This window comes from Hypomesus nipponensis, chromosome 3, assembly GCF_054491055.1.
Source record: "Hypomesus nipponensis isolate SF chromosome 3, ASM5449105v1, whole genome shotgun sequence".
Lineage (NCBI taxonomy): Eukaryota > Metazoa > Chordata > Actinopteri > Osmeriformes > Osmeridae > Hypomesus > Hypomesus nipponensis.
Window position 1 is genome coordinate 10,196,880 of NC_140363.1, and position 25,867 is coordinate 10,222,746.

Genomic DNA, 25,867 nt, shown 5'->3' on the forward strand with positions numbered 1-25,867 from the left:
TGCATTTCGTGGGATGTTTTAACTCAATGGGGATACTGTGAAGACCTCTGTGGTATTACTTGTAAAAAGGACTGCACAAATACAATTTTTTTTTGCCTAATTTAGACATTTTGTAATGCATGCATTTAAATACTGGGCTCATCGTTGTAGTCACCAGTGGGGGCTGTAATCAAGAATGTGATTACTTTTAAATATCCTTATTACTTGTTTCGATTTATTGCTTTGCACTTACGGCCTTTAGAAAACAATTTAAACACATTTTTCTTGAATAAATAATGGTTGAATGAAGATAAATCCAGTTGTATACTGTACAGAGGGACACTAGTGATAAACCCGGGCATCACGTGAGTGTTCATCACCTGGCAACAGCTGCTTGCAAGTTGCATATACAAAAGTGGGTAGGGAGTGAGTGAGACATGTAAAGTTAGCGGGAGTCTAAAAGATAATACTGCTGTCCTAAAGTTCGTGCATTACAAGAAAATGATCAAAAACACAATTAAGATATATGCCCGCGTCAAACCCTCAGAGAAAATATCCTCGGTGAGTAGTAGTACAGAGATAGTAGTCTAGATTAGATGTGGTCGTAAGGAAGGTCTTGCAACAAGGCGTGTGCGCTGCTTCAAGCTATGTAGCTAGCATCCCATACTAAGATGGGTCATCATAATGCGTTTTTTTCAGCCAGGTGATGCAGATAACAAACTAACGTTGTTTTGGCATAAAAAAGGGGACAAAGTAATCTGAGAAGGTGTCATTTATGTACCGACTTGGTTTCTGTACCGACATGGTTTTTTGTCTGCTTTTATCAGGTGTACACTGTGGACAATGATGAGCAGACAGGCTCTAATTTGGAATTTGTGGTGCCTAAGGACTTGGCTTCTGGCTTTATTAACAACAACAAGGAGAGTTTTAAGTTCAGGTGATGTACAACACCCCGGCAGCGTTATACAACACTGCATTTCTGGAGCACAATTGACAGGCTATCAATGTCAGTGTAGCAACTTTGTTTTCGCTTCAGGTTCCAAAAGGTGTTTGACCATACAGTCAATCAAGAGGAGATTTTTCAAACTATTGCTAAGCCTGTTGCAGACAGGTGGGACCTCTTAATAGCTTGCTCTTAAACTCAATTTCCCATAATAAAATGATATACAGTAAACTGTATAGGCATATATATTTGTTATATGTTTTTCTTTGTAGAGTATTGGCGGGATACAATGGTACCGTCTTTGCTTATGGCCAGACTGGTAGTGGTAAGACTTTCACTATCACAGGAGGTGCAGAGCACTACAACGACCGGGGCATCATTCCCCGGACACTGTCTTACATCTATCAGCAATTCAGCCAGGTCAGTCTTTAATAAATCATCTGCTATGTCGTACTGGAATACAGTTATTTAGCATAAAACCCAACTTTCAATGATTTTTGTACATTTTACCAACTTTAACATGAAGATTATTAACATCCCTACAATGGAAGTTATGCCAGTAAGACATCTAAAACCTAGTGTTGTGACTGAATTATCCATAGAACAAAAACAATAGCATGGTGTACACCACACATATATCTTATCTGGAGATCTACAATGAAGTGGGTTACGACCTGTTGGACCCCCGACATGAAGCCTCACATCTAGAGGATCTACCGTAAGTATTGATCCTCGTGTTTCACTTTGGACTTGCCTCACATTGAATTAAATAATGTATATTGTATTCAAACTAAATATGAATACAGAAAATAAATAGTTCTCTGTTGTGTTGACAGTGTAATATTCTGAACTGTGTGTAATAATTGAACTGCTTTTATTCTCTTATTCTGTATTCATTGAGAAAGAAAGAAATGTTTCAAGAGACGTACCAATTAAAATGTTCCCCCTCTTTCATCATTGGTATTATTATGGGTTTTGTAAATAGAAAGGTGACCATCATGGAGGATCCTGATCAGAACATTCATCTAAGGAACTTGTCCCTCCAGCACTCAGGGAACGAAGAAGAGGCTCTTAATCTGCTTTTCCTGGGGGATACTAATCGCATGATTGCAGAAGTAAGTTGAATAATAATAATGATTAGGCTAATCAATTTATTCAGGAGTTAGAAGTTTGTTATGTAGGGATTTTGTATAATAATCAACAACAAAAAATATCTGTATTTCTTATGGTTCTTCCCTTTGGCACTTATTTTTTGGTTGTTCACAATGTGTGCTTCTTGTTTTGGCTACCCGCAATGCTTTGGGGCTATCTTTTTGTTATTATCAGTGACCTATGCACTTTGTAAAGCTCTCTCTTGGAAGTCGCTTTGGATAAAAACATCTGCTAAATAAATAAATGTAACGTAAATGTATTTATCATATGTCTTTGTACGCTGTCTTGTCATTTGTGGTATTTCTCTCCAGACACCTATGAACCAGGCATCCACACGCTCCCATTGTATCTTTACGGTGCACATTTGTGCACGTGAGCCAGGAACCGCCCTTGTGCGGCGTTCCAAACTGCACCTGGTGGACCTGGCAGGGTCAGAGAGAGTAGGCAAGAGTGGAGTGGGTGGGCAACAACTTACTGAAGCCAAGTACATCAACCTCTCTTTGCACTACCTAGAACAGGTCAGAGTCAGGTCTATTCCATTGATAGTTTAAGTTCAGTTTATTTCTATTTGTTATATATTTTCTTTAATCAGATTCTGTTCATTTAACCTTCATTTTGGATAATTTGGATCTATTATGTTTTTATGAACAAATCAATGATGATGTTTTCCTTCTCATTCAACAGGTGATTATTGCTCTGTCGGAGAAGAACCGCTCTCACATCCCCTACAGAAACTCCATGATGACGTCTGTACTGAGAGACAGCCTAGGGGGAAACTGCATGACCACAATGATAGCCACTGTTTCTGTAGAAAAAAAGAATGTTGAGGTAAGACACATTTTCACCATCTGACCAAATAGCCCTATATGTTAATTTGATTGAATGTATACAGTCTGTATTTAGAAATGTTTAACATAAAATGTTAAATGTTTTCTACTGGTTTCTATTTTTTGTTTTATCAGTAAGGCAAAAACAACCCTGCATAATTGTATATAAAACAATATTATATTGACATGTTTAGGGTTAAACGTCCACGATGTGCAAAATCTTTAGTGCTACATCCTGTCATCCATACTTAGTAAGACTTATGCTAGAGGTTGATGTAAAGAATCAGGTACTCTCTAGACCATCTGTTTATGTTGCAGGAATCCATCTCAACATGTCGCTTTGCCCAGCGTGTGGCTCTTATCAAGAATGAAGCTGTGCTGAATGAAGAGCTGGACCCTGCCTTGGTATGTCGTCAGACTAGACTAATGGAGCACTTTTTCCTAATGACAAAGGTCTTCTGCTTTGCTGTATAGTTACTAATCAGCCAGATAAGTCATAGCCTCTTCACACCCCGACAACATGGTGTTCCTGGTCCCTTGCTGTCCATCTGCCTGGCTGTCCTGTGATGCTGTGCCGATCCCACGCTCCCAGCCCTGTAGCTACCACCGCAAAAACTGACGTGCCAACTCTGAGAAATGAGTCGAACCCTGTATATCTGGGTTTCAACAACCATTTGCAAATCTTTATTCTCCACTGTTGTTGTATTTAAATGTGTTTCGCCTATGCTCTACACCGCTATGTCACCAACCATCTTTGGATGAGGAAATCCCTCCCCGAATTGCGGAAGGGAGTAAGAAACACAGTTTGTTGTATTATTTGATATGGCCATTTAAATCTGATGCCTGTGATTTGTCTTGCCTGTGATTCATCTTTCAGCTGATTGGACGTTTGAAGAGGGAGATTCAATCCTTGAAAGAAGAAATCATCCTGCTGACAGGGGAGCAGAGGGAGGATCAGTTAACACCAGATGAGATACAAACGTATGTCATTGTTTATACCTTTTATGGATTTTGAGAAACGGATGCTTTCTGTGTGGGGTGGTCCATTGTTTGTCCATGGACATAGCGTATTGGTGAGTTTTGTGCAAACCTTATTCTAAAGGTTTAAATTTGACAACATAAAGGAGGGGCGAAGACACGTGAACACTGGTGGTGTCCTTGTCATGTGATTATCACATCTGTAGCAACGGTGTCAATGTACAAGTGGTCTGTCTTCAGAGCAACATCTCAAACGGCTATTACAATGCTCTCACAAAAACAGTAAAATTGGAAAAATGTGCATTGAGAAACTGATGCTCACCTTTGAGTTAATTGGAAAATACTTCTCAGTAATCTTTGAAGGTGTATCTGAGTTTTTCATTGTCTCCCAGGTTGGAGGAGCTGGTCAAAGCTTTTCTAGATGACCCTGATCCAGAAGTCTTATTGGGATTGGGGCCAGATATGAGAAAAATTAATTTCTGCTTTTCTTTGTTGAAGGTATTTCCATTTGTTTGTTTGTTTCCCCTTATCTGACATTTGTTGACCATATTGACACTTTTGACAGAGTATATTATTTAGAAATTTGAAGATTTCAATGTATATTTTGAAACAATTATGCCTGGTTTTTCAACAACAAACTTTACAAACCATTTTCCCTTTTATTTCTTACATAAACACAGTATATGTGATATATGTATTTGTCTGCAGGTAATGGTACAAGAGAGGCTGTCTGGTCAAAGTGGGAGTGGTGATCATTCCTCTTCTGGATGTATTGGAATGTCAGAGCCACAGGATAGTCACCATTTAATGGAACTTACCAAGCTGAAGGAGGCTTTAACACATCGTGATAATGAAATTAGTATCCTGCCTAATGTGCCCTGTATTGGCAAAGTTAAAACTTCTTTAAATCCAACTAATACGTTTTAGATTCCCTTTCAGCATGTCAGGTTACGTGTGGTCTAGACAGGAGACCATTGTCGTTTGTCCATTGCAGTCACTTTGATTGGCTCTCACTTCAGTAAAAAAAATCAAGAATCTAACAGTATTTTGGTGGATAGAGTCAATGAAAAGCCTGTATTTATCAGGGACAGTACAAATAATCTCAGCTACAGTGCAATGACATGGTATTCAAAACTAACCATTCTATTCATTCACAACAACCATACAGATAAGAACTGGATGGAGATTACCCACTTTTCCTTAACCGTAAGCAAAACAGGTATCCTTGTGAACATGCTGAAAAAGGAGAAAAAGAGAAATCAAGATGCTGCAGCTCAACTGGCCACAATGTCCAATAGCTGCAACCTACCTTCTCAGAGAGAATTGGAATTGTCTACATTATCACAGGCAAGTTCAGAGGACATCTTGACTGAACATGAGGCATTGACTACTCTACACAAGAGAAGAGGTAATGAGCACTAATCTTAATGCTTTTTGATTTGAATGGTTCTTTTATGTCAATACAATTTGACCCATTGTGTTGGGCATTGGCAATGTTGCAAAGGGGTGGTCATTTTCAGGAGGAAAAAAATATGCCCCTGATAAGTACATGAAGTCAAACGAAAAATGTTTTTCAATTATTATTTGAATTCATATTTTTATTTTATACATAATGCAGTCTTGCTCATACTTTTGGAAGTTTGCTTCTCAATGGATTCAGACTTTTTCTCAACTTAACGGAGCACGTGCTGTGACCCCTTGGGGTCTGCATCATGGTTAAATCTCACTGGGATTCGGATGTAGCAAACAGCAGGTTCATCATATTTGCTTAGCAAGTCGTCTTAACATGACCAGTAGATTTAGTTTCATTTGGTTTAAACATTGGAAAATGTACATTCAGTTAAATTATGAAAATGTTAGCATTTATGCTATGATGTCCCTTGTGATGAAGCCCAAATCGATGGAGGTCAATGTTTTCCTTTCCTGTCAGGTCCAGTGTTGTCTGTTGGCGCACAAGAGGCCTTTGAGATCTTCAAGAGGGACAACGAGGATCGTCTCACTATTGAGAAAAACAAAGCTCTTCTTAAACACAGGTTAAACTCAGCTGTGTCCTTAATAATAGTTATTTATAACAGTTATTTATTGTTTATACTAGGCTAATTAACTCTGGACTTCTGTATTTTGTATTCGTTTTAGAATACACATACACATAGAATACACACGTAGCTAAGATTCAGGTCCTCGTTCATATATCCCTGTATCCTTGTATCTCTTTTACAGAAAATGTATCTAATAATGTTTCGGATACACTTCTTATACTTTTGCTGTACTTTTTCACTATTATGTCACTGAGACCATCAACCTTAAAACTGATGTGGTTCTCTGCAGGTTTACAGAGGCCAAAGTGAATGGGGAGCAATTGAACGGATCCAGAACCAAAGTCAGTAAGTCAGCTCTGATCTTACACTGTAGCTATGTTTTTTTTCAACACACTAAAATTAGACCTGTGCAAGAGTAATTTCACTTACACTTACACATTTTGTTCCCCAGCCAAAAGCTATCTATGTATCTCTGTATCTAGTCTCATTCCGTTTTCACTTTTCTCCCAGGTGAGTTGAAAAAGCAATTGGAGAGGCACAGGATGCAGAGAGCAGCACATGGTAGGTTGTACACCTAATCAAAAACTGGCCAATTCTCAACAAGATTTTGTCAACCATTGAATAGGAGGATATCTTATTAGTCATCAGCTTGATGCCTGAATCATGCACATTCAATCGTGCACAGCAACAACTTGCATCATAGTTGCTATGGATTTTCCTGTCAATCTGGATTCTCCCATTACAGTAGCTTCATGTTAAATGCCCAAATTAGACTCACTGTTCTCAGAGCTTCACATTTACAAAAACAATAATATAATAAAAAAAAATCTTTTTTTTATGAATCGTACTCCTGGTCTCCAGTGGTGCATGTAATGATCTATCTCTTTAAGTGCACTCCTTACACAAGAACTGGCCAAAGAGGAACAGGGGGAAATAATCTGTTCAGGTTTTCCAGAGATTTGACAGGCGGTGTAGTCAACAATTACAGCTAAGTCAGCAAACAGCAGTTTCATACAAGGCCAACATGTATTTTATTGTACAACACAGGTTTAGGTTTTGTCTGTCTTTTTCAAGGTTAGCACACAGGAAAGGGTATAAAATAAAATGGTTTGGAGACCCCAATCTGAATTATAAAACTGCAAACATCATGTGATGCAGGTTGGGAGGTCCACTTAGGTAACAGGCCATCAAAAAGTAAGCAACAGGCTGCAGGGTATTTTGCTACCTAGAAAAACATTTAACCAAGGTTTCCCGCAGCACTTTGCAGCTAAGGTGGCCGCCTAAGCAACACACGCTTGCCGCCTTAACTATGTAGTCAAAAATATATAATGTTTTTTTAATAGCGATATCCGCCTTGTTACTCTGTCCTGTTTCCTCCTTTTCATTCCAAATCGTGATCAACGCCAGTGTCCCTTCTCTGCAGAACGCATTAGTCTATTGCACAAACTAGTCCCCCATGACGGCAAACCCCACCCTACCACCTTAACTAACACATTTCCTGCGGGAAACCCTGGTAACCTTTTCATAGAATTTACAAATTAACCGGTGTAAGCAGCACCAGTCTCACACAAGCTGCTTGGGGGTGTCTAACACTGGGGAAATCACAGCTTGCTTCGCTATATCTCTTATGTTGTTTCCCATAACCTGAGTAATGCCTTTCACCAAACGCCAACCTCATAAAAGGGAATGTATTTTGCTTTTGGAAACTTGACCACGTCACACACATAATTCACTGCATGTTTACCCTAGGTTTAACAGCAAGTCAAACCTTAATTACATCAGAGGTTGAGGAGGTTGATCAAATGGAAGAAAGTCTCTGCAAACAGATTGAAAAAGAGAAAAAAATGTAAGTGTTGTTTATAATTACATGTGGGGTTTATGTTTTACAGACATTCATTTGTTTTGTGTGATGACATTAGCTAGTGCTTTGACACAATAGATGGAAGACATTGTGTTACTTTAATACAATACCCTTTCTATAAAGTTACAAAGACACCTTTGGCCACCTGAAAGCTCTGAAGACAGAGATTGAACATCTGCAGCTTTTGTTGGAGAGAGGGAAGGTCAAACTCCAGAGGGACTTCCAAGAGTGGTGGAACCAGGAAACATACAAACTAGAGGTTACTTACTTTCACATGTTTTGACACTATATTTTTCTCCTGGCATGTTAGCCAATTGTGTTTGTGTCTGAGTCCTTTGGGGTCAGTTCGAGGACATGGATTTTTATAGAGTGAGGTATGGGGATTTATTATTGTCTTTGTAATTGCAATGTATTGGATATGAAAATAAGGGATTCAAGTTTACATTAAGGGTGCATTAACTGCCATTAAATTGTATAGGGGAGGTTGGGCTTTTCCCACAAACTCTTAATACCATTCAATTACATAGCAGTTTATATTAACCTGGTTTTACTTGATGGATCAATACATGGTAGTTAAAGCAACCTTACGATTTAAAAAGGAAAATGCATATAAGGCCACACAGTTATTATTACATGACCTCCACAAGGCCTCTGAAAATGTGGATATTTTGATATTAAATACAGTTATTGTAATTGAACTGAAGGTATTCCAGCAATTTTCCATTTTCAAATGTATAGAAATAGCCATAAAAATACTATGGGCATGGTAAACATAAAATCATTTAAAACATGTAAAATTATATGCTCCTTTATTGTTGTTTTTAACCAGACTTCAGAGCTCCAGTCTTCAGGGTCAAATATTTCTCCCAATGGTCAAACCTCAACATGGACCTCTCAGACATTAGAGCCCATCTCTCCTGACACTCCACTGACCAGGTAAGAATGACTTCAGCCAGGCATCCACCAGAATGGCACTATTATAATCCACATCATGAAGAGTCCCCCCCTGAATCTCAAATTGTATACTTAAAAAAAAAAAATATATATATATATATATATATATATATATATATATAAAATAAGTACAACAGAACATTGCGCCTTAAACTTTGACCCTCTTGCTCAAACATCCCTCACAGTTCGTAGTTTGACATTTTTATATTGTTGCAAAAGGAGGTTGATAATAACATGTAGCAATGGTATTGAGTTGCAGGGTCTGTTTTAGTGTCCCCATGTCTGATTTGACTTCTTACCCTGGCCACTGCCAGGCAACAGAGGGCAGTACTGTACTTGTTTCAGTGTTGGCTATGTGGCCTATTTGTGTCACTGATGAAAGCATTTCAGAAAATAAGCTTGAACACAATATAGGCCAATATGTAGTTTGCAATGTTAGATTTAAGGCACCTTGATTCAGATATAATGCGTTTTGATGGTTTGATTTTGAATGGTAAGAAATGTTAATATACCATAATTTATATACGTATTTTTGCTTATTACTGTCATTCAAATGTAATAGTGGAAGTATGGCACTTTTCTCTGAATAGAGGGAAAGAGGGACTGGATAGAAGTTAAATCTTGTCATGCTCATTTGTGTGTGTTTCCTTTTAGAGTCTTGTCCACTTCTGAACTCTCCTCCCTTCCCCTGACTGGGGACCAGCAGACAGATGCAGATATCCAGGCTTTCATCAGAGCCAGGCAACATCTGCTCAATAGGACCGGTACTGTGCAATGACATAATGAATCACTCACTCGGGTACTCTCTCCCTTGTCTGGTAAAATAGGTGGTCATTATGTAGGCTAACTATTACCCTCGTACAGGAAACAAAAGATATGAATAAAAAGAAAAACGTACATTAAAACATACGTTTTACTATATATATATATATATATATATATATATATATATATATATATATATATATATATATATATATATATATATATATGTATGTATGTATGTATGTATATATCTCTTGTGAACAAAAATGTGTGGGTTGTCACATGCTTACATGCACATTCATGGTCAAGTTGGCTAACATCCCTTCACCTCCTATATTGCTGGATTATTGTGTATGTGTGTGTGTGTACAATATCTTAATATATATTTAAATTATTATTATATTTAAGAATGTTTTAAGAAATGTCATTATTTTCCTGTACAATGTGTGTACATCCTTCAGTAATAACCTTTGTTTAATTTATAACATATTCTCCCTTTGTTTTCCCCCTCAGGGCTTCCTCAATAATGACCTGTGAAAATGACTTTCAATGGTTTCCAAGTTCTTTTTGGCTCATGGTAAACTATCAGCACTTTTTAAGAAAAGTTTTTTAAGAAAATAATGTGTCTAGAAAAGGTGCATTTTTGTTAATCCTAATTCATTTGGATGGATATGGTCTGACAAAGTCGCCAGCATTCTGTCTCTCTTTCCCTCACACACACATACACACAAACATGTGAACAAACAACTGCCAAATGAAGAATGAATCACAGCCCATGCTTCATTGATTCAAATTAACATCAACATGAATAAATGCATCATACTTTTGGAGAACATAGATGTGTTTTAAGTAGGTAATAAATCATGATGAAATGTTTATACATGTTTTAATACACGGTGGATTTAGTCAAGTTAAACTTTTTCTAATGGAATCAGTATTTACTTTTTATATGTTGAACAATTATAAAACGGGCCATTTACAAAAAAGTTGTATCTTTCAGAATTAATTTTAATTGATGTAACTTATCTCAAGGAGATAAAAGAAGGGAAGAGATGTTGTCCAAACAGCATTTGCAACAGATTTGAGCCCCAGTAGATGGCTGTACTAATGACGACTGACACTTCCAGGCCTTACATTATGTTTAGACTTGAGTTTTTATATTAAGTTGTTTTAGCATTTTTGTTATAAGGCTTTCATCTAAACCTATTGTGAGCATCTGAAAAATAGATTTATATTGTTCTTCGGTGGACACCCTAGACTTATCTTTAAAATAAGATGAATAACTAGCTTGAGATACCTAACTACTGCACACAACCACCTTAACAATCCATCAATCAGATACTGTTGATGGGAAGGAGAATTACTTTTTTGCATGACTGAAGGACAATTTGTTTGACAGTCCCGACTGAAGTAAAGATATTTGCATACATGGTCAAATTTGTCTTTGAGAAAGAAAACATCTTTGTCCTGGTCACAATGTATGTCTTACCAACATGTCATTTTTTTCAATTCCTTTTTTTAATTAATGATTAAGCTATCTGAATTTTGTAGCGTAATTTGGCTTTCCTATGCTATAAAGTGATTTTTTTCTCATTGCTTGAAGGAGAACTTGGTAAACTTGTTTTAAACGTATAGCTGCAAGCATACCAGCTTTAATGTAATGTTCTGTATTTTATTATTCTCCTCTTAAACAGCAATTCATACCTTTAGTGACCTCAGGTTTATCTGGGGTAAGGTACATGTTTTGGCCTTTTTGATCCCTTGAAAGCTACAATTAGAGCCTGCAACCATTGAAAACATAAACATTAATACCTTCCTTCATGCCTGGTACTAATTGTTTTGAATTTTGATTTGGTCCTTTTGTATACAAGGCTCACAGTATTCCTGTTATAAACTCTTATTAAACAAAACGTTTAGCAGGTCTTTACCAATGTCCAATAATGACCTCTTAATCCTTCAATTTATCATTCTACCTTTTCATATTTGCATATCAGGCCACAGAGAGCTTGAAATAGGAGTGCAGTCTAAGATTGTTTTGCCTACATTGCATGAGAAGGGAAGCCCAGACATCCTTATCCCTTAGACGTCTTCAGCCTAGCCATACGAGTACAATTAACCTATTAACTCAGGCTCTTTCAACCCTATTGAAGCACCACCATGGGCTTCTTTCAAAAGTGCAGCCAGGCTAAAGTGCCTTCCATCCTGATATTGGGGTTAGTGTACGTGGCCTATGTGTTGATCGGCGGGGTGGTGTTCTGGAAGTTGGAAGGACGTCTGGTTCAGGAGGATATAAGTCGTATTCTGGAGGCTAAGATCAGGCTACTCAACACCTTCCCCTGCCTGAAACAGGAAGGTTTGGAAACGGTGTCAGCGGTAAGCAAAAATATTGGATTAATATTGAATATACAATTAAAATAGAATTGGAGTTGGGGGAATATGCTTACACTTCTTCATGGCTTTGTTTTAGAATGGTGAGTTATTTTAGACGTTTTATGTTTAGTATCTATAAATTATTATTTTTGCAATGACTTCACTGACAAGTGAAATAGAGAATTTATTGTGGGAGTGAATACAGACTGTTTTAGTTTTAGAATCTTAAAGCTTCTGTGGGACTGTGGTTGTCTTCGTATTAGAATTAGGCCTTTCAGTGAGTTACAATTGTTTATCTTGTATTAAACACTGCACTGTTAGTCATTAAAACACACTCACTGACAATGCCACCAAGATAGCCTAAATGTTTGGTTGGATGCTGATAAAACTGCACATTGCTAAGCACTTCCTTTCTCTACGCTTTGTCTTCTAACTAGCCTACAAGTTTCAGTAGCTATTGGTAATGCAGTTACAAAACTGACCACAAGGTGGAAACAATGTAAACAAATGACCAACTAATGAGGAGGTACATTCAGGGATCAGACTTAATCGTGCAATAGGTGAGACAACTCCTTGCATCATAGTTGCTATGGATTTTCCTTTCAATCTGGATTATCCCATTACAATAGCTTCATGTTAAATGCCAAAATTAGACTCACTGTTCTCAGAGCTTCACATGTACAGAAACTACATAATATAAATAATATGCAGGTTATTGGTAATGCAGTTACAAAACTGACCACAAGGTGGAAACAACATAAGCGAATGACCAACTAATGAACACGTACATACAGGGATCAGACTTAAACGTGCAACAGGTGATTTTTTCAGGTAAACATTTTGTCCTATACAAACATGTTGTGTAGGGCCATCTAAGAGTTGTATCGCAACACAGACAGCTAAGTTCCAGTGGAATGTCCATTTTGAGTGTTTTGGGGTCTGTTCCACCCCTCCTCTACAGAAGCTAACAACTAGTTCGCATTTATAAAGAATTGCCAAACATATAATACAAATTCACAATTAGATATTTGTCATAAAACATGGTACATATATAAACAACATAATCCACTTGAGATTCACTGTAAAGGGGCATCATCATCATTATTAGATGAAATGGGTACTTGGCTCAATCTCACGCTATTCTCATGTCTAGACATGGAGAAAGGCTGGTCTGGGCTCACGACCACCTGTTCCCTACCATTGCTTTATGTGTGGAATTCTAGTTTGGCTTCCCGATTAAACCCTTACTGTCCATATTGTGATTTTCAGGTCATTCAGGATGCCCTGAAAGTAGGGGTCAGTCTGAAAGGCAATCAGACAATGGATGGTCTCTGGAAGTTCTCAAGCTCGGCTGTGTTTGCTGCTACTGTAGTCACTACCATAGGTAGGACCAGAAGTCATCCCTGTAATGTATCAAATCTTTGTTCAAATATACCTCTGTTTTCAGATAACTAGGCCCCCATTAGAAATCATATTTTAAGCAAAATGTCATATGCATTTTAATAATAATCATTATAAATCATTGGGTGGATCTGTCATCTGTCAGTTTATGTGTCTTAGGTTATGGAAACATGAGCCCACGCACGATGGCTGGGCAGATCTTCTGTGTGTTCTTTGCTCTCTTTGGGATCCCCCTCAATGTGGTGGTCCTTAACAGAGTGGGGAAGTACATGCTGGTCATAGGGAGGAAAAGCTGTGACTTCCTACAGGGAAAAACCAACTACAGGGTGAGAACTCTATAGCGCAGAACAATGAAAAGTATAAGATACCTACTGAGTGTAGGGCTATGCAAAGACGTGAAGAATATTATGGCCATTTCATGGCATTTATTTGATTGTCAAAAAGGTCATACTAATATGTGTATTCCATTCGTCTTCATCAGAGGTGCACTAGGTTTATGGTTCACCTGGTGTCCTACCTCTCTGGGGCAGCATTATTCTTTGTGATGCCCATGATGGTATTTGAACAGCAAGAGGGCTGGAACTACTCCAAGGGCATCTACTACTGTTTCATCACTCTCAGCACCATTGGCTTTGGTGACTATGTTGCAGGTATAATACACTATGACCTGGTTTTGCAATGATCTCACCCTGAAACGCCCACTGTCAATATCGTAAATGGTCAACAGGCTGATGTTAGTAATGTTTACACAGAAGAGTCACATATTGATATCCATTTGATCTACAATTCTAGACATACTCATTATAGTACAGATAAGTGCAGAATCTAAAGATATACTGGTGACTACTAGATAAGGTTGTAGTGTTAAAAACTAAACTGATGGGGGGAGGCAAACAGATAGACCCCCCTGCAGGACATCACATGACCTAACATGACCTAGCATTGTCTTGCCAGATCATCTAGTAAATTGAAAACATCTGCATGAGGAGTGAGTTCAGTCAATTTACCGAGCTACACTAATTCAAATATAATTGTCTGATTGTTCCCTTCCCAAAAACCATCTCACATCTTTAGATAGCAACCCTGACGTTGTCTACCCAGGCTGGTACAGCGTTCTCATGGCCTCTTGGATCTTCTTTGGCTTGGCATGGTTGGCCCTCATTATAAACCACTCCATTGATATTCTGGAGAGGCTTAATGCCCATGTCAAGCGTTGGGGGAGCTCTACAGATGACTGCCAGGACGAGGAACCTGCTGTCCTAGCCCCAGAGGCAGAAGGGGTCAAGAATGTCCCACTGAATGAATAATTAATGAAATGAGACATGAATGACTTAATCTTCAATTATATATAGCTTAAGAACTTTGATGATTCAAGGGGCCGACACCTGTGATACTAGTGTTTTATCAGCTAGATAATATATAAGGTACAGAAGATGAATGTCTGAAAACATTTGTTAGTTTAGATGTTCCTTTAAGTGCACATTTTAATGTAGTCAGTGGGTTATTCCTCGGTTAAAATCAACTTGACATGTCATATCTTCCTATGTAACAGTGCTTCCTCGCTAAATTATTTCTGTTAAAATACTATTAAAAAACAAGGGTGGGTTTGACATTTTTCTGCACTAAGTTTGTTGATGATACAGACCACTGTATTCATATACATAGGCCTGACAATAACAATTTCCTCAGCTCTCAAATTCGATGGGAAAACAATAGCCGTCCCTGCCGCCCGCAACAAGCATTAAACAATGTTTAATCAACAGGTAAGATGAAGCGAGCCATTCAAAAAACAATTTCCTTTCACAATTTCAGACGTACTCGCGAAACTACATTAGCCTCAGAGGCTCAGCTACTGATTGCTGTATGGGCTGCTTAAAAAACTTGCAAAATTAAGAGTATACCCACTTTTCTAAGGACCACCACTGCCTGTGCCCCAGTAGAGTTTTATGTCTAACAACACCCCAGTGTGCACACATGCCAATTTGAAATTTCTGCAACAATTTAAACAAAAACATTTTTAGATTTTTGATTCAATATTTGTGGTTTTGTTCATTTATAGTTCAGGCTGTAAGGTATATAGGTTCTTTCTAAAGGTATTCAAATTCATGTAATGCATTTTACTATTGATTTTGTTTTTCACAACAGTCAAAAACTCTCAATATCCCAAGGAAATGTTTCATGTTATTTGGAAGAACTGTGTACTACAGGGCTGTATTCTAGTACAATACCAGTGCTCAAATGTCCATATAGCCTGATATTATTGTTAGTATACAAGTATAGTACTCTGGTTTGCTTTGTATATATCAGAATATATATAGGTATATATATATTAATGATAAATATGTCTCAAGCAGCTGACATATAGAACTGTAAATTTGATATAAGATTATAATCTCCACAAGGAATAAATATTCTATAAATATCACTGCACTGTTTTTTTTTTCCTTCTACATACATTATATTGGACTGGTTGTAAATAATTGTAACATTTTCTGGTGACATTGTGAACCGATGTGAACCTTGGTCTTAAAAAAAAAAGTGATGCCTTTGATACGTTTAACATTGAAGCTTCTAGAACTAGAACTAGGCCAAACCTATCACTTAGTAGAACACAGATCATGTCATCTATATCATATCAGTAAAAGTCACTGGTAACATCCATATGAATGCAACAAACACTTAATTTAATATAATTATAGAATGTACAAAGAGTTTCTAGGCAAAGAGAAAAGTCTTTCCTAGCCTCAGAACTCTTCATGTTATCATGTTGTTGTGGTAGTGTTCAGTAACCATATTCTTTGTTGATGAAGATGTTTGCTGATGGCAGCTGGTAGGAATAAACTCTTGAAGAAATATTGTCAGACACTGAAGTAGGATTGTCTGCTCCGTCAACCGCTGTGGTAGAATCAGACTGGCTCAAGCTGCTCCTCTGCCTGACCCGAATTTCATGGATCGTTTACATTTGTCCATGATGGTCAACAGATTGGCCGTCAGTCAGCAGTTCTCTAGTTTCTCCTGAAATCCACTGTCTTGGACTTCCCCTTGTAAAGTCCTCATTCTGGTCTTTCCATACATGTATTGCTTCTGTCCGCATAACACATCCCAAGATTTCAGTCATCCAATAATTTCCTCAGATGGCATGTTTTAGAGTTGTTTGAAGTGTGTGTAGGATCCAGTGTCCGTTTTTAGACTCTAATTCGTAGCTACAATTTTGATCTGGTTTATGTTATTTTAGCTGTATCCTGACCTTTTTAGAAAATATTTTGTTTTTCTTCTTCACATTCTACTTTTATTTTGAAACGTTTAATAGCAATAAACCGGAAACGAGATTCCTCTGAGAAGCGGTTTACCTTTTGCTCTGAAAGACAGCTCGGTACCTTTACCTCACTGAATCAGTTTAATGCGCTACAACCATGTGGTATGTCTCTATCTAGAATGGAAATGTAATTTGTACAGTAAACTAAACAATGTTTTCTTTAGCAAACATTTGAAAGCAAACAACGTTGCTTGTTAGTTTATACATTTATTGCGCTAGCATTAGCTAGCTAAGATACTTTCTATGTCTTATTTAATACGAAGCATCATAATCCAAAGAATAATATGTTTGACCAAGTCTAGTACATCTAGCTAGACCTCTAGTGTAAATACAACGTTAAATACAATGTTATAGGTGCACGTTGTAGTGTAAATGTGACTTTGCTGGTTGTAAGCCTGGACCTTGTCTTTTACCATGCCTAACATGTTGCACAATATTTATTGTATGTGCACATAATTTAGATAGTGAATATTGTCCTCTAGTCTATTGGACTTAATTGGTGGTCTTTTGAACTATTGTAACATAAGAAACACAGATTTAACTTTTTTACCCTTCTCTTTCATTTTAAATGAGTCCACTGCAAACTCAAAATTGTCCTTCTCATCTTTTCAGTATTTTTTCAAGAGCAGTGTTTACAAAAATAGGAATAGAACTAATACACTTGCAACTCTTATTTCCAGTACAAAGATGCTATTCTACAGCTGCATAAGTACATTGCCTTAGGAGAACAGACAAGATACAAGTACATACAGTTGGGCCTCTGCTTGACTGTCCTATATATTTTACGTGACGCATGATTCTAGAATGCAAGGAAGGTACGACTGCTCTTTTCATGTGTCTTTGCCCAAATTGACAATTTGTCAATGCCAATATAAATCTGGAATCAAAATATGTATACATTAATTTGATATATACATGTTTGTTGTTTACCCAAGTGCTCAAACTTTTATCTTTGCAATGTGGTTTTGATCAAGTCTCATCTTTCTTTGTAGGTTTTTCCAATTGCACTGACCAATACACTTTAAAACCCATAGTTGGTTGAACGGCTCTTTTGAAGGAATCTTACTGGCAGACCGGCAGGGCCTGAAAAGCCACACCCACACCTTGTACACCATCTATTACTGAGCACGCAGGTCCAAACGTGTTTCATTAAGGAATTATATTAATATGTTCACATTGTTTTACTATCAGTTTACCTAGCAGATTGTCTAGAGTGCTCAATTATACATTTTTTTTCTCATTTATGCAGATGCACAAAAAAAGATTGTTTGATGGGAAAGATCTTGAAAAGATCTGTTGCATATTTGTAGGATTAGACATGTTTATAAACCCCATTTATAACATGCACAAGAATGTACATTTCTACATGTCATAATATAGTCAAATCTATAAACCAGTGTTTTTAAACTCAGGCCCAGATTTTAAAACAAAGGTTTAGATGACTGATCCTATCCTGGGAGGGATTCAAATGACAAAAATGAATGACATTTTATTTTGATCCCTTTCTCGTGGTTTAGAGATGGAATGCTCTGCGTTGGGGGCTAAGGATGAAACCACAGAACATTTATACTGCTGTGGCGCTGTCACAGAAGTCCTCAAAATTGGCACTTCCTTCAAACAACACTCTGGCTCCTCCCTGAAAACTCCCCCTAAACTTCTTTTTCTCATCATTCCAGGTTAGTATATGTCAGTCAGTAAAAAGTTTGGAAGCAGTACTTTGTAGAAATTGAATTTAGAAGAGCTTAAGCGACCAGGTGAGGTTCTTGATACTAACTCTGATAGTGCTTGCAGCACCATCACCCTGGGATAATTGCACTGTCTTAATAATTGTAAAAATAAAGGAACATAGTTTAGCGAGTGCTAAATAACATTCAAATCTATTTAGATACCTCCTGCTGCTCTTGAAGTCTGTAATGTAATTAATGTAATTAAGGTTTCGTTTTAAACATACCTTTTCTGACTACATTGGACAAACATGCATTCATAAGGATGTTTGATCTAGCCATGTAAACCTTTTCTGTACAGGCAACCCAGGAGTTGTTGACTTCTACAAGACCTTTATGCAAACACTTCATCAAAAGTTTGGCAGTCGCTATCCTGTGTGGGCAGTGAGCCATGCAGGCCACTGTCTGCCCCCTGACACTATGGACATGATTGAAGGTAGTGGACATTCATCACTGTACATACTCACTGTACACTCAGAAAAAACAAACTTGTGTTTTCAAAAAGTTGGACACAGAAAACAAAGATATAGACCCCTTCAGAATAACACTTCTAAACGTGTCAGTAAAAATAAAGCTTGGGATTCAATTTGCCATGTTGGCCACTGATTTAAATATTATAGCCTCAGACATGTGACATCAAATCATTTATTTTATGAATATATCAACAAATAATATAAATGTATAAGAATCCAAGATGGAGTTCTTTAGACTTCCTAAGCGAGGTAAAGTATATGTATAAAGTTTCATATTTTTCTTTTTTGTTTTGACTGGTTAGCATTAGCAAGTTGACAGGCTTTATACAGTCTTTAATTTTTCTGCAGAAAATCATGATAACAATTATAAATATAGAGTATTTATATGGAGACTTATTTTATGATTTTTTTACAGATCCACCTGGGACATCAGTGAATGACGTGTTTGGTCTTAATGGTCAGATAGAGCACAAGCTAGCCTTCCTTAGGGAAAATGTTCCAAGAGCTACCCAGCTAGTTCTCATAGGCCATTCCATTGGTTGCTACATCATACTGGAGATGATGAAAAGGGATCCTGAACTTCAGGTGAGTCTGATCTCTTATGTTTGGGTTTTGAGTACACCCACATAACTGCAATAAATTCAGCTAAAACTATAATTATCTGTCTCCTGGGATCATTAGGAATGGTGGTTTCTTAAATTCGCCCTCATATCATATCATCTACCTTTTATGAGTGTCGTGCAGGGCCCTGTATTGGCCCTGTCGTTTCTTACCCCAAGCCCCATCACTGAAGCTCAGTTACAACCTGTCACTGATACTTCTGGCAAATTGAGTGACCTACCCTCTCCATTTTTTGATTACACTTCTATTGCTGAACTGACTGAACAATTAAAAGATTCAAGAACTACAGAGTGGTACAATTTCTGGAGGAATCAAGTACGTTTGCAGCCGCCACAGCTTTTCCTAGTCTTCAGCGGTGGACTGATGTCAATGGTTGTGTGCTCGAGTAAAAGTATGCAAACTATGCCACATCAAACCAACAGAGGGCGGTATAACACTACTCATCTCAACTCAAAAAGGGCATCATGGTGGCTCAGTGGTTTAGCCTGGCTGCCAGCCCAACTTCTCCCCACCCACAAAAAAATTTGGTTGGGAAGTTGAGTCTGGAGGGTCTCGTATTGGGAACAACTACATAAAACCAGGATCTGGGCGGACCAATGATATTGCCAGAGCGGGCTTTATACGATGATGGACAGATGATCAACAGTAACGTAATCAACAACGTCACGAAAGAGCCCTTGGGTTGAATTTGTTTTCAACAAACACATATTACGTTGCTCTGATTGGTTGTAGGTCTATCCAATTGAGCGTAGAGGCATTTGTTTTACAAGTTTGTTTGAAACATGCCCCGTAGTCACAGCCCAACGGAGAGTTTTCAGACTCATATTCTGACTAGAATTATGAGTATGACAACGTCAGGCTATCAGTGGTTAGCACTGTCGCCTCACAGCAAGAAGGTCCCTGGTTCAAACCCCGGTCGCTTCCAGGTCCTTTCTGTGTGGACATGTTCTCCCCTGCGTGGGTTTCCTCCGGGTACTCCGGTTTCCCCCACCATCATAAAGACATGCATCGTATGAATGTGAATGAATGTTGGTAACGAATGTTGGTGGTGGTTGGAGGGGCCGTAGGCACGGATTGGCACCCACGCTTCCATGCCACCACCGGTTTGACTGTGTCTGAATGAATGCTGGACTCTGTAAAGTGACTTTGAGTACCTTGAAAAGCACTATATAAATAAAATGTATTAAAATGTAATATCTATTTGCACCATTGGTGAAAGATTTTCTGATCATGATTGACTGATGTGGGAGAATCTTTAACTCCTCCCTAAATTCCAAGTTATACATTACAGTATATTGCAAAAAGCATGTGGACACCTGATCATCATACCTCATATGAGCTTATTGGACATCCCATTCCAAACACATGGGTATTAATATGGCGTTGGACCACCTCTTCGCTTTATGGAAGCAAATCCAGCATCACCGTTCCAGTGTCTATTAGAATGCCTTCCCAGAAAAGTTAAAACAGTTATAAGCTGGGTTAAGGGCCTAAGAGACAACTGACTTTTGACCCCCCACCACCCTTTCTTTGTTGATAGGAATGTAGTCTGGATAGAGCCTAACTAATAATATACGCCATGGCTCTTTTCCCTGTCAAAGGTGGCTGCAAAATGTTTCTGGAATTTAAACGGTTCGACTATTTCTTTGTTTCCAGCCTGCACCTCTCATAGCAACATGGGGAGATGTTTCATAGATTATTCTAATTGAGTTGTGGTGCTCGAGTACCGTAGTATTACATTATTATAAAGCACAAAAAGGTATATATATATATAGTATGGTTCTGTGACAGGATTAACATTCATATATTACCCATCTGTCTGAAGGAAGCTACTAATTGAACAATATGAAGGAAACAAGCCCCCTAGTTGTTTTATTTTCATGGTCAGCTGTACTCTGTACTACTGTAAATGCACAGATCCTTCAAAGAAATATACTTTTCTGTTTCATTCTTGCCTTCATTGGCAGGTGGTGAAGTCTGTCCTTCTCTTCCCTACGATTGAACGCATGGCCCAGACTCCTCAGGGGAAGGTCATGACTCCAGTGCTATGCCACCTGCGATACATTACTTACTTGCCCATCTTCCTGCTCTCGTTGCTGCCAGAGACACTTAAGGCTGCCATAGTGAAGCTGATCTTTGGTGGGCTGCGCTCATTGGACCACACTGTTATACCAGCTACTGTTAGTCTCTTTAGTGTGGACTGTGCAGGTGAGTCTGGCTAGCAAGCTGTCATTTATTATTATTTTGAGAAGTTTCTCACAGATGGATACATTTGAGTTACAGTATTAGGACCACAGACTAGTTTATTAGCATTGTGAAATGCCGATGAAAACAAATGTTTTTATGACCTCAGTGTTCTGACTTATTCTTGCATCTACCCAAATAGATGACTACACATTGCAAGTACAATCAAGTTGCCCTATTGCACTTTTGAATAAAAGTCACCTATGACAATGTTCCCGGTTTCCCCTTTAAAGTGTCACTTTAACTTTTAACATTTACAACTCATTTATAAATATGTTTGCATTATGTACTATTTAGCTGATTTAAACCCCCACTAATAGCCATTACATACATGTTTTCTTTTTAGCCAATGCAATGTACATGGGTGGTCAAGAGATGAGGAAGGTTCTGGCAAGAGACAACTTTACCATCAATCAAAATCTCAACAAGGTAACAAGGTTCAACAGTTAAGAAATTGACTCACTCCATTGTAGTACATCCTCATAAATATTGTGGTGGTATAGTCCAAAGAAGTATACAAATATATAAATAGGATATCAATCTAAGATTCAATCATAAAAACAAAATAGCCTTTTCAGTGGTTAAGAGATGACACTGATAGTGTGTTTTACTGATCCAGCCCTTTAAGGAGGAAAATGGTGTACAGTATTACCCAGAATTATTAACACTTGAATATTGAATATCTGAAGACCCAAAAGGGAAGGAAGTGTCACTGTGCAATTACTTGTTTTAATCAGTTGGAACTGTTGCTTACTGCCACTGTTTCATTTGTTAACATTAACATTGGTGTTATGATTATTTGTACCGGTAGCTGTTGTTTTATTATGGAGCCAGTGACCACTGGTGCCCCATGCAGTACTACCATGACATGAAGAGAGATTTTCCAGATGGAGATATAAAACTCTGTGAAAATGGAATTCGCCATGCCTTTGTCTTGGATGCCGGGAAGGAAGTTGCCAGTCTGATTTTTGAATGGATCCAAAGTGATGTGCAAACTTAAAGTTGTTTTCAACATAATATGCAAGATCATATTGAAACTACAAACAAATACAAACAGTATGGGTACCAGATGGTCAATGGGTATTTTATATACTGATATATAACTCTTGATTATTGACGTTTCTTTCATAAATGATTAATTTACAATCACTTTTGACAGTCAAGCAGTTGGACTCCATTAGTTAGTAATTTGTTTTGCTATGGTTAAACAGAACAATCAGCCTGAAGGTTTGAAAACCACACTTTGAAGTAACACTTACAAAACTGCTTACAGCCTATACCTCATGATGTCCACTTGGGACCAAACAAGGTTTGCCATGATGTATTTTCTTCTTCCTTTGTTGTTGAGAATTTCACTTCAAACTAGCACTTGACCAATCTGCATCAAGTAATATTGAGAGGGAGGCATTGGACCAATATATTTATAAATGAAAATTAACTATGATAATGTTATGTTACGTGTTTTTCAAGCCTTGAAATAAAACTCCTTGCCAATAAAACACTAGGAACCCATTAAAGGACAAGTACATTTTAAAGTATTGTTTTATTTTAATTTGCATCCTTAATAGAAATGAACTACCTTCCCAAAAAATTATATTATAGAAATTAAAAAATAACTTGCATCCCCAAAAAATGTCTGTGCCTATCAAAATATTGTATGTGAACCCTGTAGGTTCCCAGTGAGATGAATGAGTGAAGGACATTTTTATGAAGCCAGCACAGCTGCTTGCAAGGATTTCAAAGGCAGTGTACTTTTGAAGGCTGATGGCAGTGTCGGATGTGAGATGGCTCTAATGTTTCTTCAGTATAACATCAAAACATTGTGCAAGTACTTGATCTATAATTGTTTATCCAGCAGAGGGCACTATTGTGAATGAGGGTATATAACAGAAAATGTATAATGTCTATTCATATAATTACATTAAACATTGTGCACACATTCACCCTGACCTGAAATTGGCAAGTAAGCCTGTATGGAGAAATACATAGTTTTTACTTTTACATTTACTCCTACAGTAATTTTATTCTAGAGCAAAGCCAAGCCATGTGCAGTGTAGTTAGGCATTGTTTTTAAATTAACGACATGGCATAGACACCCATGTCCTTCCTCTAAGCACACAATGCCCATACCACATGAGAGTAAAAGTAAACACATTGTTCTTATCCTCCCAAACAATCCTTCCTTTCCCGTTGTCTACACTCAGTAAACAGTAGTTGGGCGGTTGCCAACACACTTCTCCCAGGGTTCCCACCACCTGGCCTAAACCCCTGCCCGCCTCCACCAGAGGTGTCCAAAAGTTTCCTCTCCGGAAGGTCCTGCAGCAGGAATAGGTCTGCAGAGCTCTCTCTCCACCATAGCTTCTATGTTAAGTACTCTGAACACTTGTTGCCCGTTTGAGAAAAACTGACATGTTAGGAAATACCACAGAGTATGTCTGACAGAATCCACCAAGTCTTTAACTAATATGTTCATGAGTACACATTGCACTTGAAAAACAAACACTGGTGGTACTTTACACTAAGGTTACATCAACTACAATGTAACTACATAGCAATATCTATACTAACATTGTAGGAACTGCTAATAATAAAATTGTATTAAGTGTTAGCGGTAAAGGTCATTACAGAAGTGTATGGAAACATCCATTTACCCCTAGCTGTAAAACCCAACCTCCCCCATACCAAGATTCACTTGTGGAAAAACTTATACTAAACCATAATGAAGTGTAACTACATGGCAGTCCCTATGTAATAACAATATTATTATAGATATTGATATGGAGTTACATTAATGATAATGTTACATTGATAATGTAACTTTAATGTAAAGTGTTGCCCAAACTATAAGAGCAGAATTACAGTGTAAATGATGGGGAATGGGCTGGCTGTCAAAAATACGTTTGCACACAACTCCCTAACTGAAACTTAAAACCAAAAATCTAGCCTGTTGGCACAGTCTCTCTTACACTCTGAAACGAAAATGTAAACATCAAACTCTCTAGCCTGTTGGATTACGCGCCTTGCTCCTGTGGTAGGAAGGATCAGAGGCTTGAGTGAGAAATGTAATCTGCACAACTTCAAGGACATTTGTCAAATATTTGGGAGATCTCGTAGGAAATTGTGAGATGATATGTTAGCCTTGGCTGCTGTATGTTGCGTGTGATATCTCATTCAACATATCTGTGTAAGATTTAAGCAGCTCATCACACCTTGGCTTGATGTTTCTTCATTCTGTACACTGTAGAACATTTTGTTCTGGGTTGATGCCCACAGCAAGAACTTACTCTAAATAAAAAGCACTTTTCCACCAGTGTATAACTTTAGACCTTTGTAATATTTGCCTTGTCCTTGTCCAGTTAGCGTGGATCCCAAACCACAGTCTGCTGGTGTCTGATGGGCAAGCCTTCAGCGGTTTGGTATGAGCAGCTTGTCGGCCAATGTTTGAGGTGAAGGGGAGCAGTTGTACTCCTTTTTCAGGGCACATAAGCAGTGCAGAAAAAACTATGAATTCATCCAACTGAACCAAGAGGTGGTCTGGGGACGGACATAACACATTTATTATATAACACATAGTATAGCAATTTTTGGCGACTGAATGACCATCCATCTTATTTTACAACACCGACAATTGAAGTGAACTGTGTTCCAGGCTTGCCCAAAAAACAGGTTATAAAGATATTTTAACTATGAAATGACCTATTCGACTGGCCACCTTCAGACAATGGTGTCCATGTGCAGACTATCCCATCATTGACTGGCTGGTATGCCTACTATAATCGCTGTTGGTTCAGCATCATAGGAAAAGTTCACCCCTGAATGACTTTCTTGCACACAAATGATTTAGAAATGGGAAAGAATTCCACTTATTTGCAGATAAGCAGATTTGAATTAATATCTAATAGACTTAATAGGCAATGAGCGATGTACAACCATTTTCTATGATAACTATGGTTTAAGATTTTGGCATATATTTTGGTGAATGTTACTCTCCAGTCTATGTGCTTTATAACACCCTCATGTCAATGAGGACTATTTTGTATGTATTGGTTTTAACCAAATGTTCTACTAGTTTTGAGTATATTGTGGAACAATACACAATCACCCTGTTACTATATTTGAAGGTTTTAAACGTGAATGATTAACAAAAACCTTGGATTTGTGTAAATGATGCAGCACAATATCAGAGAATATAAGAGAAACATTATTCTGGTTGGGTAGAC

At 37.8% G+C, this 25,867-nt stretch overlaps 3 protein-coding genes across 7 annotated transcripts; all 3 read left to right on the plus strand.

Moving 5' to 3' along the window:
* Positions 1 to 85: 85 nt before the first annotated feature.
* On the plus strand, positions 86 to 13,183 carry kif6 (kinesin family member 6). 3 transcript variants are annotated; one of them, XR_014731423.1, is made up of 22 exons: positions 86 to 540; positions 807 to 916; positions 1,016 to 1,090; positions 1,195 to 1,342; positions 1,525 to 1,640; positions 1,908 to 2,037; positions 2,386 to 2,592; positions 2,759 to 2,902; positions 3,220 to 3,306; positions 3,779 to 3,882; positions 4,272 to 4,377; positions 4,588 to 4,738; positions 5,099 to 5,287; positions 5,810 to 5,912; positions 6,208 to 6,263; positions 6,429 to 6,479; positions 7,668 to 7,764; positions 7,903 to 8,038; positions 8,609 to 8,715; positions 9,388 to 9,497; positions 10,012 to 10,075; positions 13,138 to 13,183. XR_014731423.1 is itself a non-coding variant. In XM_084675407.1 (21 exons), the coding sequence occupies exons 1-20, from the start codon at positions 481 to 483 to the stop codon at positions 9,509 to 9,511; spliced, it is 2,301 nt and encodes a 766-aa protein (XP_084531533.1). In that variant the 5' UTR covers positions 86 to 480; the 3' UTR covers positions 9,512 to 9,532; positions 10,012 to 10,374. The 3 variants fall into 3 exon arrangements, 2 of the variants coding, with proteins under 2 accessions (XP_084531533.1, XP_084531532.1); XM_084675407.1 differs by lacking the exon at positions 13,138 to 13,183 and having other exon boundaries at positions 9,388 to 9,532; positions 10,012 to 10,374; XM_084675406.1 differs by lacking the exon at positions 13,138 to 13,183 and having other exon boundaries at positions 87 to 540; positions 10,012 to 10,374.
* Positions 10,526 to 14,881, plus strand: LOC146299736 (potassium channel subfamily K member 17-like). The gene is made up of 5 exons (XM_084675417.1): positions 10,526 to 11,871; positions 13,138 to 13,252; positions 13,429 to 13,595; positions 13,751 to 13,919; positions 14,344 to 14,881. Exons 1-5 carry the CDS (start codon positions 11,656 to 11,658, stop codon positions 14,574 to 14,576), a joined length of 900 nt encoding a protein of 299 aa, XP_084531543.1. The 5' UTR covers positions 10,526 to 11,655; the 3' UTR covers positions 14,577 to 14,881.
* A 1,695-nt stretch (positions 14,882 to 16,576) lies between these two features.
* On the plus strand, positions 16,577 to 23,182 carry ldah (lipid droplet associated hydrolase). Of its 3 annotated transcripts, XM_084675418.1 has the most exons (9): positions 16,577 to 16,687; positions 17,266 to 17,400; positions 17,578 to 17,718; positions 18,103 to 18,261; positions 18,611 to 18,745; positions 19,198 to 19,367; positions 21,371 to 21,611; positions 21,994 to 22,076; positions 22,459 to 23,182. In XM_084675418.1, exons 4-9 carry the CDS (start codon positions 18,105 to 18,107, stop codon positions 22,645 to 22,647), a joined length of 975 nt encoding a protein of 324 aa, XP_084531544.1. In that variant the 5' UTR covers positions 16,577 to 16,687; positions 17,266 to 17,400; positions 17,578 to 17,718; positions 18,103 to 18,104; the 3' UTR covers positions 22,648 to 23,182. The 3 variants fall into 3 exon arrangements, with proteins under 3 accessions (XP_084531544.1, XP_084531545.1, XP_084531546.1); XM_084675419.1 differs by lacking the exon at positions 17,266 to 17,400 and having other exon boundaries at positions 16,593 to 16,687; XM_084675420.1 differs by lacking the exons at positions 17,266 to 17,400; positions 17,578 to 17,718 and having other exon boundaries at positions 16,599 to 16,687.
* The last annotated feature ends 2,685 nt before the right edge of the window (positions 23,183 to 25,867 follow it).

Excerpts from the sequence above, each read along its gene's own strand:
- kif6 (XM_084675407.1), top strand. The coding sequence starts at position 481 with ATGATCAAAAACACAATTAAGATATATGCCCGCGTCAAACCCTCAGAG. Across the intron at positions 1,641-1,907 it reads TCACATCTAGAGGATCTACC|AAAGGTGACCATCATGGAGG; the intron begins GTAAGTATTGAT and ends TTTTGTAAATAG. Across the intron at positions 4,739-5,098 it reads ACATCGTGATAATGAAATTA|GTATCCTTGTGAACATGCTG; the intron begins GTATCCTGCCTA and ends TAAGCAAAACAG.
- LOC146299736 (XM_084675417.1), top strand. The coding sequence starts at position 11,656 with ATGGGCTTCTTTCAAAAGTGCAGCCAGGCTAAAGTGCCTTCCATCCTG. Across the intron at positions 11,872-13,137 it reads GTTTGGAAACGGTGTCAGCG|GTCATTCAGGATGCCCTGAA; the intron begins GTAAGCAAAAAT and ends TGTGATTTTCAG. Across the intron at positions 13,253-13,428 it reads TACTGTAGTCACTACCATAG|GTTATGGAAACATGAGCCCA; the intron begins GTAGGACCAGAA and ends TATGTGTCTTAG.
- ldah (XM_084675418.1), top strand. The coding sequence starts at position 18,105 with ATGGAATGCTCTGCGTTGGGGGCTAAGGATGAAACCACAGAACATTTA. Across the intron at positions 18,262-18,610 it reads TCTTTTTCTCATCATTCCAG|GCAACCCAGGAGTTGTTGAC; the intron begins GTTAGTATATGT and ends TTTTCTGTACAG. Across the intron at positions 18,746-19,197 it reads CACTATGGACATGATTGAAG|ATCCACCTGGGACATCAGTG; the intron begins GTAGTGGACATT and ends ATTTTTTTACAG.